Source organism: Argentina silus (genome assembly GCF_951799395.1).
Source record: "Argentina silus genome assembly, chromosome: 22".
Lineage (NCBI taxonomy): Eukaryota > Metazoa > Chordata > Actinopteri > Argentiniformes > Argentinidae > Argentina > Argentina silus.
Window position 1 is genome coordinate 3,024,771 of NC_139676.1, and position 12,500 is coordinate 3,037,270.

The 12,500-nt window shown below is 46.9% G+C and overlaps 1 protein-coding gene across 1 annotated transcript in view; it reads left to right on the forward strand.

Moving 5' to 3' along the window:
• Positions 1 to 8,511: 8,511 nt before the first annotated feature.
• The window catches only part of LOC310822010 (neuropilin-1a-like), a gene marked incomplete at its 5' end in the record, with an annotated part of 41,457 nt that continues 37,468 nt past the window's right edge, over positions 8,512 to 12,500 (forward strand). The window contains 2 exons of the mRNA XM_083694299.1: positions 8,512 to 8,581; positions 9,256 to 9,430. Coding sequence (XP_083550425.1) covers positions 8,512 to 8,581; positions 9,256 to 9,430 — 245 coding nt within the window. The remainder of the gene's footprint in view (positions 8,582 to 9,255; positions 9,431 to 12,500) is intronic.

The window sequence follows — 12,500 nt, forward strand, 5'->3', positions numbered from 1 at the left end:
ACACACACACACACACACACACACACCACACACACACACACACACACACACACACCCATGCACGCACGCACGCACACGCGCACGTACGCACGCACCCACCCACACACACACACACCCACACACACACACACACACACACACACACACACACACACACACACACACACACCCCACCCCTGGCCCTTTTCCACCACGTCCCCCTCCTGCTCCATCAAAGCCAGGTCAGCCAAGGCAGCAGCAGCAGCAACAGACAGGCCAGGAGGTCTCTCTATCTGACCAGTGTAAACACACTCAATCAAGCCTGAACGTTGGAGACGACACACACACACACACACACACACACACACACACACACACACACACACACACACACACACACACACACACATGCCTGAGTGATTAGAGTGACTCTCACTTCAACCTTTGAACATGACAGCTCCTGGTCAATGTGGATATACTCTTGTTTACCTTTAATTCATCACAGACAAACTGTTGGCTTTCACTTTCTCATGGTCCTCATACTGCATCATATCTCCTCAGAAGACACCTATCCTTCAGTGGGAGGCTGGTGGAGGTAGAAATCGGAGGACGGGGTCATTGTAATGCATGGAGTGGAATGAGGAATGGTATGGGTGTGTTTGACACCATTCCTTATTCTATTCCATGCATTACAATGAGCCTGTCCTCCGATTTCTACCTCCGCCAGCCTCCCCTGGTGTGTATGTTGTAGGAATGTCTACAGTATACTGCAGTTTTCTTCTCCAAGGCCGAGTTTTATCCAGGACAATAATTATACAACTTGTGAGACACCTCAGGCCTTTAGGACCGCTACTTTGAGCTTCATGAGACATAAGAGGTGTAACATCCTCTAGGGATTGTAGTTCTTCAAGTTGTAGTCCCTTTCAAACACAGGGAGTAGTTGCAGACAAGCAAATCTCCAACAGTCTCTGTGGAACCATCAGTAACAATCTCCACCACACACGTGCATGCGCGCACACACGCACACACACACACACACATGCACACACAACCACACATACGCACACGTGCACGCACGCCCACACACACACACACACACACACACACATGCACACACAACCACACATACGCACACGTGCACGCGCGCGCACACACACACACACACACACACACACACATGCACACACAACCACACGCACACATGCACACACACACACACACACACACACACACACACACACACACACACACACACACACACACACACACACATACACATATCTCCTGTGGAGCAGCGGTGGTATCTGGAGCAACAGCTTGCCCTTTCAGGGCGTGTCCCAGCAGACAGAGGCAGACAGGCAGGGTGTGTTGGTGTCCTCAACTGACAACATGAAGAGGCCTCTGGTATCATTGGGAACCCTGTCCACCCTGATGCTTTTATCCCTGTTTCATCTATCACTCTGCATACCTGGGTAACATATACAGGTACTGTATACACCAGGTGAGGTTGGTGGAGGTAGAAATCGGAGGACGGGCTCATTGTCGTGCATGGAACGGAATGAGGAATGGTGTGGTAACACCAGTCCTGATTCCATTCCATTCCACGCACGACAATGAGCCCGTCCTCCGATTTCTACCTCCACCGGCCTCCCCCACCCTGGTGTCTACGAGGAGGTAGCCTGTTGGTTGTTGTCGGTCGTCAAGGAGGTCGCAACAACTGTCTACAACCTTTTCACCGCCGGGTCCATCAGCATCGTCTCTTCAACAGGACGGACAAAGGCTCTGTTCTCCAGACATCCAGAGTAGGACAGTGAAACTGTCGTCTGTCATTCATTAGGAGTGTGTTTGATACCATTCCTCATTCCGTTCCAGGCATTACAATGAGCCCGTCCTCCGATTTCTACCTCCACCAGCCTCCCCTGGTACAGTATACACCCTCTTACAGAAAGAGGGTTCCGAAAGGGTTATTCGGCTGTCCCCCTCTCCCACGGAGAGTTCTACATGGAACCCAAAAGGGTTCTTTCAAGGGTTCTGTCACAGGGACAGACAAGAACCCAAAAGGGTAGCCGGTGGAACTTTCATTGTTGTGAGTGAATAGTACTTAAAGGTGCAATTCGGGGGGTTTTTCATCCAAATGGCAGGCCACATCTCCCTTTGTTATGAAAAGTCCTAAAGTTTTTCTTCACAGTCCATGTTACTCGAGAGCTTAGGATAAAATTCCCCGCAAAAACGTTGCCAAGCGAGGCTCTGAGAAGGAAAATTTGGAACAGATGTTGCTAAACATAAGCGTTGAATTTAATCTCACGCTGTGTCAGAAACACCAACAGCTTTCCTCTATCCCCCCGTAGACCTCGCATGTAAACGGTGTCAGGAAAAAAAAGCGGTCGATTGGTTGACGGATTGTCAGTTTCTACGTATTTACCGCTGGTTCACAAACACCTTACATGGTAGCATAAACATCTAAAAGTGAGACTTCTTCCTTGGATTGAATGTGTGAATAATGACTCACATTTTATTTCCTGTGTTGATGCTGTTCTCATCTTATCTCGCTGATGTTGTCTCGTATGTCAAAACAAGATTCGTTTGGAACATCAGAGGGGAACTTTATTTTATCAAGAGCCAACATGTACGCAAACACACACACACATACACACGCGCGCACGCCAACACTTACAACAACAAAAAAAAGAAAAGAGAAATACAAACGCTAAATGACTCTGTTGTAGCAGACTGAACGTCTGGGCACGGACATCTCTCTAATACTTCTGACGACCAAATAAACGTTTGTGCTCTTTAGATCGTCTCAAACTGTATTAGATGGTTGTTTTTTTACTCTTTCAGTCCTTCAGTTCTTTTAACTCATCTACAGGCCTCGCTTGTTCTCTGCTTTGACTGGCTTAAACTCCCATGACTGTTTTACTTGTTATCCTCTTACGATTTGTCTCGTTGTCTTTGAATTGTTTTTATTCGTATTCCTGTACGGCGCATTGTGCTGCGTCCGTGCGTGAAATGTGTTCTATAAATAAAGTTGGATTTGATTCGATTTGATCTGATTGGATAGACACAACAGTGAACGGTGAACGGTGACGCACGTTCTCTGTATCAGTGGAGGAAGTTGGCCTGTGACCAGGCCAGATAGCACGACGATAGAAAAGAGAACAAATGATCCTCAAGTCAAACGGATAAGACAATGTTTGGACACGGTTAGACTATCTAAAGTGGTTTCCGTTGAGCCTCGTGGGCCTCCGTATTTCATGTGAACTGGAGAATATATGCTAGCTAATAAATCTGTTTTGATTATCTGTGCCTGTCTGTGTCTGTGTCTGTGTCTGTGCCTGTGCCTGTGCCTGTGTCTGTGTCTGTGCCTGTATCTGTCTGTGCCTGTGCCTGTGCCTGTGCCCGTGTCCGTGCGTGCGTGCGTGCGTGCGTGCGTGTGTCAGTCACGACTCAATACAGACATAGGTGCAACAACAATAAACTGGGTACCGTGGCGACAGTTGTACTGAATCAGAAGAGAGAGTGGAAGCCAGCCCAAAAGCACTACTACAGGAGAATGCTATCGATCTAATAGAGCACAGATGAGCCTCAAATCAAACTAATGAGTCAATGTTTGAAAGATAAGAGTCCCTAATGAACAGTGAAAGGGGGTCTTACTCCAGGGTCACTGGTGGCAGTAAACCAAATCTCTGAATCCTGAACAAAAGGGTCTTTTGGCATGAACATGCAGCTTCTGCTCTGACTGAAGGCCTCCTCATTACTCCCTGAAGGCTGTGCAGTTGGCAGAGGGCAGAGTGGTACAATGACAGACAGTACCTCCCCCACACGCACACGCACACGCACACATAAAAACAAATGCACACACACACACACACACACACACACATATACACCTATCCCACACACACACACACACACACACACCCATCCCACACACACACACACCCATCCCACACACACACCACACACTCCACCACGCTGGCCCTTTCCCACCGGCATCTCCCCAGATTCTCTGCCAGCTTGGCCTGTCTTTGTCTGGGGGTGTGAAGTGGTGAAGGCTCCCTGGCCCTGGTCCATTTCCATCACCATGCTCTTATCATGGCTAACATGACCTCATGTTCTGTTGAAATGGCTTTTCAGCGGTAAAGTGAAGGCACTGCTGAAGATTGTGTGTGTGTGTGTGTGCGTGTGCGTGTGTGTGTGTGTGCGTGTGCGTGTGTGTGTGTGCGTGTGTGTTTATTGGTTTCGCTTAACTCCCTTAACTGTGTACAGGTGTGGATCAAGTGTGTGTGTGTGTGTGTGTGTTTGTGGGGGGTGGGGGGAGGGGGGGGGGGGGGGGGTGAAGGGTGAAGGGGGGGTGAAGTGAAGAGTACAAGGAATGTTAGAATTTGCTGGGAATTATATTTGATATGAGCTACTTTAGGTTTAATCTTAGATCAAAGGGGCCTCTCTTGAAAAGCAAATGCACGGCCCCTCCCAAGCTCTGTTTTGTGGGGGGATATTGTAATGCATTCCTCTGTGTGTGTGTGTGTGTGGGTGCGTGCGTGCATGCGTGCATGTGCGTGCCTGCGTGCGTGTGTGTGTGTGTGTGTGTGTGTGTGTGCGTGCGTGCGTGCGTGCATGCGTGCGTGTGCCTGCGTGCGTGCGTGTGTGTGCGTGCGTGTGTGTGCGTGCGTGTGTGTGCATGCGTGTGTGTGTGTGTACAGTATGAGCTGTACCTTTAAAGTGGTGTTCTGCCTCACCGCCCAACACACTGTTCTAATGCATCACTGTCAGTCAGGCTATAATTATCATTCTATTACTGTGATGTGTAATTACTGTGTTATTACTGTGTAATTACAGAAATAGCCCTCCTCCATCATTCTGCCTTATTAGCTGTCATTCCGTGATGAATGCCTCAAATTAACTGTCATTATTATGAATGTGTTCAACCTAGTTTCAGATAGAAACACTTTTTTTACATTATAAAACATAACTACAATACAGAATTTGAAATTGTGCCAAAAACCAATCTCCCCACAAAATTGATGGAACTGCATTGCACAGATCTTTAACTCACTAACTGACAAAGAATTCTCACCACCTTGAGTGCCAAGAATGTCAATTTGGGCGACTTTATTCAACCTTGGCACTAAATGAGTTAAGTATAACAACAACCCTGCTACAGTGGGGTATGATTTCTACCTCCACTAGCCTCCCCTGTGTTTGAAGTAGTAACAGGTGCCATGCCCCCAGCGACCATGTGTTTGTGCTTAGAGAGGCCCCACACTAACGAGCCTCATGTTATGACTACGTTAAACATGGTGGTTCATGGGACATGGAGTAATTAACATTGAAATATGACTACTGGGACTGAGGCTGTCTTGTTTGGTTCCCATCCACACAGTGTTGGAGATCCCTGGTGTGAAACACGTGCACGCGCACACACACAGACACACACACACACACACACACACACACACACACACACACACTCCTGGAGAGATGGGTGTGTAAATCGTCTGTCTTGACTTTGAACTACACACACACACACATACACACACACACACACACACACACACACACACACACATACACACCCTACTGTACAACACCCTACTCACTCTCCACTTTGCTCGGCTGTGGGGTTAGCACTTTGATAGTTTCCCTGATGCTTCTTCTCTCACACAGACACACACACACATACACACACACAAGCACACACACACACACACACACACACACACACATACAGACAGACATGCACCGAACACACACACACACACACACACACACACACACACACACACATGCGTATGCCCACCTCTTCTTCTGCCTTTGACTGACTCTCTCTGTCTCTCTGTGTTTGTCTCTCTCTCACACACACACACACGCACACAGTCGACACTGGGCCACCAGAGGTTACAAATTACAGCAAACCATAATCCACTCAGATGGCTGCTGCTATTTTGGTTGTGTGTGTGTGTGTGTGTGTGTGTGTGTGTGTGTGTGTGTGTGTGTGTGTGTGTGTGTGTGTGTGTGTGTGACGGATCCATTGAAGTCATCCTAGTCACAAGTTTGTTGGAATTCAAACCATACTGAAACGCAGGTCAACAGGTGGCAAACATTTATTATATTTCAAATGCCTGAAATACCATATCCTACCTCCTGCTCCTTGTTTAAGCATGTAAACACACAGACACACACACACTTATTCACACACACACACACACACACACTTATTCACACACACACACACACACACACACTTATTCACACACACACACACACACACACACACACACACACACACACACACACACATACACACTTATTCACACACACACACACACACACACACACTCACACACACACACACACACACACACACACACACACACACTGTAGTACTGTAGGAGATCACATGAGATGTGTTAGACAGCATAATGATTTCTGAGACGCTGTCCAGGATAACAAAAAGGTCATTCTCTCCCCTGTGGAAGTGGACCAACACAGATACAATGGGTCGATAGTATCTTCCTCCGCACTGGAGACAGGAGTCACTGCTCTGTCCATCCTTAAACACTGACGACCATCCTCTGCACACACACACACCACTGCCTGACTGCCTCATACACACACACACACACACACACACACACTCTTATTAACACACACACACACACACACACACACTCTTATTAACACACACACACACACACACACACACACACACACACACACACACACACACACACACACACATACACACACACACACACACACTGCCAGCATGTGCCCACTCATCCCAGGTTAAGCTGTACCTCTGAAAGCAGTGAAGCTTGGCCCAGTTTCCTGTCAGTAATGAAGTGAAGCGCCTCTGCTGAGGTCGACGTTTCACTCTTAAAGCTCCTCGCTGCACCGCTAGCAGAAGTAGAAGTGTTCGCTGTGAGTCTTATGTAAATGACAATGCCTTGTTCGGTCAATATGATGATATTGATGGGAATGACTAAATGACATGGGAAATATATAACTGTAAATTGATTTTTTCCCCCCGTTTTTTTCGTTTCGTCTTTTGTTGTCGTATGCTTGTTGTGACACAAGCTCAGCACCGCACATAGCTTTCCAATTCACCTCAGGGGAGGCTGGTAAAGGCAGAAATCGGAGGACGGGCTCATACCATTCCTCATTCATTCCATGCATTACAATGAGCCTCCGTCCTCCGATTTCTACCTCCATCAGCCTCCCCCTGCTCTGTAGAGATACAGTCCGATCTTTCCACAGACTCTTGAGTAACGATAAGACAACACAGTCCGTAGTCTCGTTGATACGCAACAGCTGCTGTGCATAGGATCGGTTTTATGAAGACACGGGGGATTGCCTTTGTATGGGTGATAAGACATATGCTGTTATTATAATGTTATTACAATAGTATATCAGTCATCGAATTGAATACAGTCGTTTTGTCCCATCAGAGAACCAAACAAATTGGTTCCATAATTCAACATCAAGTGCGTAAAAGTCAGGCAGTGTCATGTTACGCGTTCATCAATGTGCCAATGTTATAACGGGCCCTTAAAATGATACATGTTTTAAATTATTGTGATGAATCATGGATAGCTGGTGATAATGGTTGAGTGTCGCTATTCTATGTGCATTTTTCGATGTTCCATCTCTCTCTCTCTTTCTCTTTCTCTCTCTCTCTTTCTCTCTTTCTCTCTCTCCCCCCTCTCTCTTTCTCTCTCTCTCTCTCTCTCTCTCTCTCACTCTCTCTCTCTCTCTCTCTCTCTCTCTCTCTCTCTCTCTCTCTCTCTCTCTCTCTCTCTCTCTCTCTGCTGTCTGTGAGCGCGCGGGAGGGCAGGGCGCACCGGTGTCATTCGCGCTGATCGGTCTGTCGGAGCGTGCTCGCGTCTTGGAACAGGAATTTGGGGAGTGGAAATACCGCTGTTACTTTCTCAGTCTGCGTCAGGACCAAGGAGTGACTCCTCTGACATTTCTTCTGTGTCGGCCAGTCATTGCGTATCTTTAGAAGAGGGAAAGCGACCACGGTGAAGAGGAATAGTAGTCCAGTACCCGCGGACTCCCGGTTACGCACACGTTCGTTCCTAACTCCTGCCCGCCTTGGTTGATTTTTGACCGGCTAGCGAGGGAATGAGATAGGTTACCGATCCCTGGAAGTACGTTATTTGATATTTCCCTCCCCAGTTGTGATATTAGAAAGAGCTCGACAGCGAAACACACAACTGCCGGGCGCTTTTTTAGGGTAGGTTACTGGGTTTTTCCACTACTGGAGTCCAAACAATTGTTTTCGGCATTTGGATTATTTTTCTGGGAAATGGCAAGTTGTTACTCGGCGAGAGAAACACGACTTGCGGAGGAGAGAGGAGCCCGTATCTGAACAACACAGGATGCTGGCGACCTGAAGCTTTTCCTTTTCAGACGAATTACTCCTACTTTGAGACATTTGTTATTTCGCTTTCCCACCGATATAACCGGGAGGAAACCTATAGGGGATTTTTATTATTTTATTTACAGATGTTTGTCATTTACAGCTCAATGATGCATTGTGGATTTCTATTGTTGTTTTTAACCGAAATCGTCTTTGTTGCTTCATTGACCCTAAGTGGTAAGTGTGAATTTGTAATATCCTTGAATTAGATGAGGTAACCTTAGCCTATAATTGCTATCTGTTGTGTTACGCTACCACTCACCTGTTAAGGCTCCGGACGGCGCATCTGTGTGACAGCTCTGGAATCAATTGAAATCAATCCTATTGAAGGTTTTTTTGCGTGCCTTTTTTCTTCTTTCTTCTTTCTTCTTATTTTGGTGTGCGGTTGTCGGTGTCGTAGAAACACCCAAATGAACCAACTGACGTTTAACAACGCAAGTTGTTTTTGTTATTGGTGTGTTTTGTCATCATTTATGTGGCGGTGGGTTATATTAATTGTGAGTGTCATTTTGGTGTAATAGGCTTCAAGATTTGCTCTTTCCCTGTCATAGACACGCATACGGTGATATCATAAGGTTGCCTACTATGTTTTTACACATACTGCGCCAACCTAGTTGTCCCCTAAGCACATTGATAATTGTGTGTTTTTATAGATTTTACAGCAGATGTATCTTTTACACAATGATCAATATTCTAGGAATATCCCTATCGAGGTGGTTGTACAGATAATTATCATTGGTTCTTTTTAATTTGAAGGACTTTCATTCAGTAGCCGAATCAAGTGTCATTAATCTCATTGACCTACTGAATAAACCTCTCTCTCTCTCGCGTTTCTTGTGTTTGTTTTGCAGATAAATGTGGAGATACGATTGAAATAACCGCTGCCGATTATCTCACGTCTCCGGGCTATCCAACATCATACCCGCCGTCTCAACAATGCGCTTGGCTGATACAAGCGCCAGAACCAGGGCAGAAGATCCTCATCAACTTCAACCCGCATTTCGATCTGGAAGACCGGGACTGCAAGTAAGTAGCGGCCGCCCGGTCACTCTTATCGTGGATGTAGTGTTGAACTGCGCCATCTATTGGTCGTCAATATATGTCAGGTCCCTAGACTCTAGAGCGTGGAAAAGCTTAGTGAAGGGCCACGATCATTGTCCAGAGGGCATTAGCAGTTGGTGAGGAAACTGGACTGGGTGTAAACATGTGATGAGGCGAGATTTGGAGTACGTGCTGTCTGAGATATTTTTAGATTAAAGATGAGATTGTTCTTCTGTGTGATGGTTGGTGAAAACACTGCCGCTCTCAGCAGTGTTACTGAGAAGTGTCCATTGATTATGAACTGGGTAACACACACGCACGCACGCACGCACGCACGCACACACACACACACACACACACACACACACACACACACACACACACACACACACTGTGGCGAGTGCACCCCAAGAGTATTCACCCTCACAAAAGCCCATGTGTTCACAATCTTCCATAAATAACTCATAATAAATAATAATATTTTTATTAGGGTTCCTCTGTCTTTATATATGCTCCATAACCTCCCTGTGTAAATCACAGAGTCACTGACGAACGCTGTCTCGCAGGTGGGGTTCTCGACTACTATTGGATCATGTTTCATTGCCAGGGGACCAATAAAACGTTAGCAGTCCTTAGCCTTCTGACAGATACTGGATAGTGTATAGATTCTACATTCTAGAATCTATACCCAGAGATTTCGTGTCCCGCGGTGGAACCCATCTTAGAATCATAAAAATAGAACAAATAGAATAGAATTGTGTTTCTATGGTTAGAATGCCTTCGGTTAGAAAAACACAGTAGCCATTTCCATCTCCAAGTACCTAGTGTGCGACGTCTTGGCCAGTGTTATGATGCTGATATTAGATATTTGTTGCGAGAATGTATATTGGATGTTTTTTGGCAGGGGAGTAAGCTGTAGCCCATAGTTTTATTTTGGCAGAAATTAATGTTGTTTTTGGATAAGAGTCAAACGTTTAAAATATGCCAAATGAGGGAGCCTCCAGACCACAGCTTCGGTTGAATTTTCCAAAAGAAAAACTTGCCTGTTTTTCGGCCTCATCTGACCAAACCAAACCTCCAAAACATGATATGTCTCTACTACCAATAAAACCATCATTGGAAACCGGTTGGGAATTTCAACCCGTTACATCACAGCCTTAAAGTAGGGCTCGTATTTCCCATGAATGTACAGAGGCGAATTTATCATACTGTCATTCCTCCTCTGCTGCGTTGAACCTCCCGACCGTTGCTTGACTACATTTCAAACGTCTCCTCATAACTCATAACTCTAAATTCCTCCCTTATCAGATAGAATGTCGTGGGGGGACGGGGTGGGAGTTGGGGGGCAGGGGGGGCATACTCACCGCTCCCTATTCTTAATTCAATTACAGGCTCAAATAGAACACACATGTCACTGTGCCACGGAACATGGCTGCAATTAACTAACCTAACAAAGAACTAACCTCCACTCGTAAAGAGCATGCTGGGTTTGGTTGCTTGCTTCCTCCTATGGGCTGCCCTACCAAACATATCTTTTCCTTCCTCCGAGGAAAAAAGGACTGTATAATTATGTTTCCAAATGTTGCGTTTTTCAAAAGACATATTTTGGAAGACTGTGAGTTGGTTTTTTTCGGTCTTTTGTGGCGTTTCATAGGACACTCAGAGGCTAAGGGAGAGAGGGCAGAAGATGAGGTCGGTTGTTGTTGGAGAGAAATGTTGTCTCGGACTCTTCCCTTGAAATCATACCCGGATCCGATAACTTTGTGTTCATCCTTGAAAGGACAGTGAAGCAGATAGCATCAATAAGGCTTTTGTCCAGACTCTGTAGGCTTCTGATTGGTTCTGCCAGCGTAGCCAACCAGAAGCGGGCCTAGAGACAGACAGGCTTTACATCCGCACTGAAACAGCGTGACAGATATAAAGAAATGCCCTTTGACAGTAGAAAGTAGAATCGGCCGGCGCCATGGATTTAGGCTATCGATTCAAAAGGCTAATTGAGGAAATCTGTTTTAAAAGTTGTTATTGAAAAAGTAGCCCGTGCTTGATTGAGTTTGCCGACCAATGAACCAATGAGAATAGTGCAAACCCTGCCCATATAGCATTCCAGACAGGCTCAAGAACAACCCTTAACACGGGTCTGCTTCAGGGGAGGCTGGTGGAGGTAGAAATCGGAGGACGGGCTCATTGTAATGCAAGGAATGGAATGAGGAATGGTATCAACCGCGTTCCGTTCCAGGTGTTACAATGAGCCCTAACCCTAACCCTAACCCTAACCCTCCGGTTTCTACCTTCACCAGCCTCCCCTGGTCTGCTTAGAAGGAACTTCTTGGCCCGGCCGGCTCTCCCCAGTGGTAGCAGTAAATACATGGAGACAGAGTGTGTCCCTCTGGTCCGGATCTTCAGAAGGCCAGAGCTGTGAATCACAGAGACTCACAGCACAGCAGGACAGTGGAGGGAGAGGAGAGGGGGGAGAGAGAGATGGAGGATGAGGGGGGGGGGGAGGCAGAGAGAGAGAGAGAGTAGGGAGTGAGAGAGAGAGTGCGATAGAGAGGGGGGGCAGAAAGAGAGTGAGAAAGAGAGAGAGGGTGGGGGGCAGAGAGAGTGAGAGAGAGAGTGAGAGAGAGGGTGGGGGGGGCAGAGAGAGAGGCGGGGGGGCAGAGAGAGAGTGAGAAAGAGAGAGAGGGTGGGGGGCAGAGAAAACCCCCCAGTTATAGGGTACGTCTGTGGCATTCATGTGAGAGGACATACTAGGACACTGTGTGTGTGTGTGTGTGTGTGTGTGTGTGTGTGTGTGTGTGTGTGTGTGTGTGTGGTGTGTGTGTGTGTGGGTGTGTATGTGTGTGTGTGTGTGTGTGTGTGTACTAATAATGTTGTCAGACCTCAGTGAAACCCTGCAAGCCAACAGCATACTATTATCAGCGTGCGGTCAACAACTGTGTTGTCGTCCGTTGTGGTGAGACGGAACTAACATCGGCACCCTCACCCCCCCACCCCCACACACACACACACCCCCCCCACACACACCCCCCCCACACAGTCACAGGCCCTCTCATGT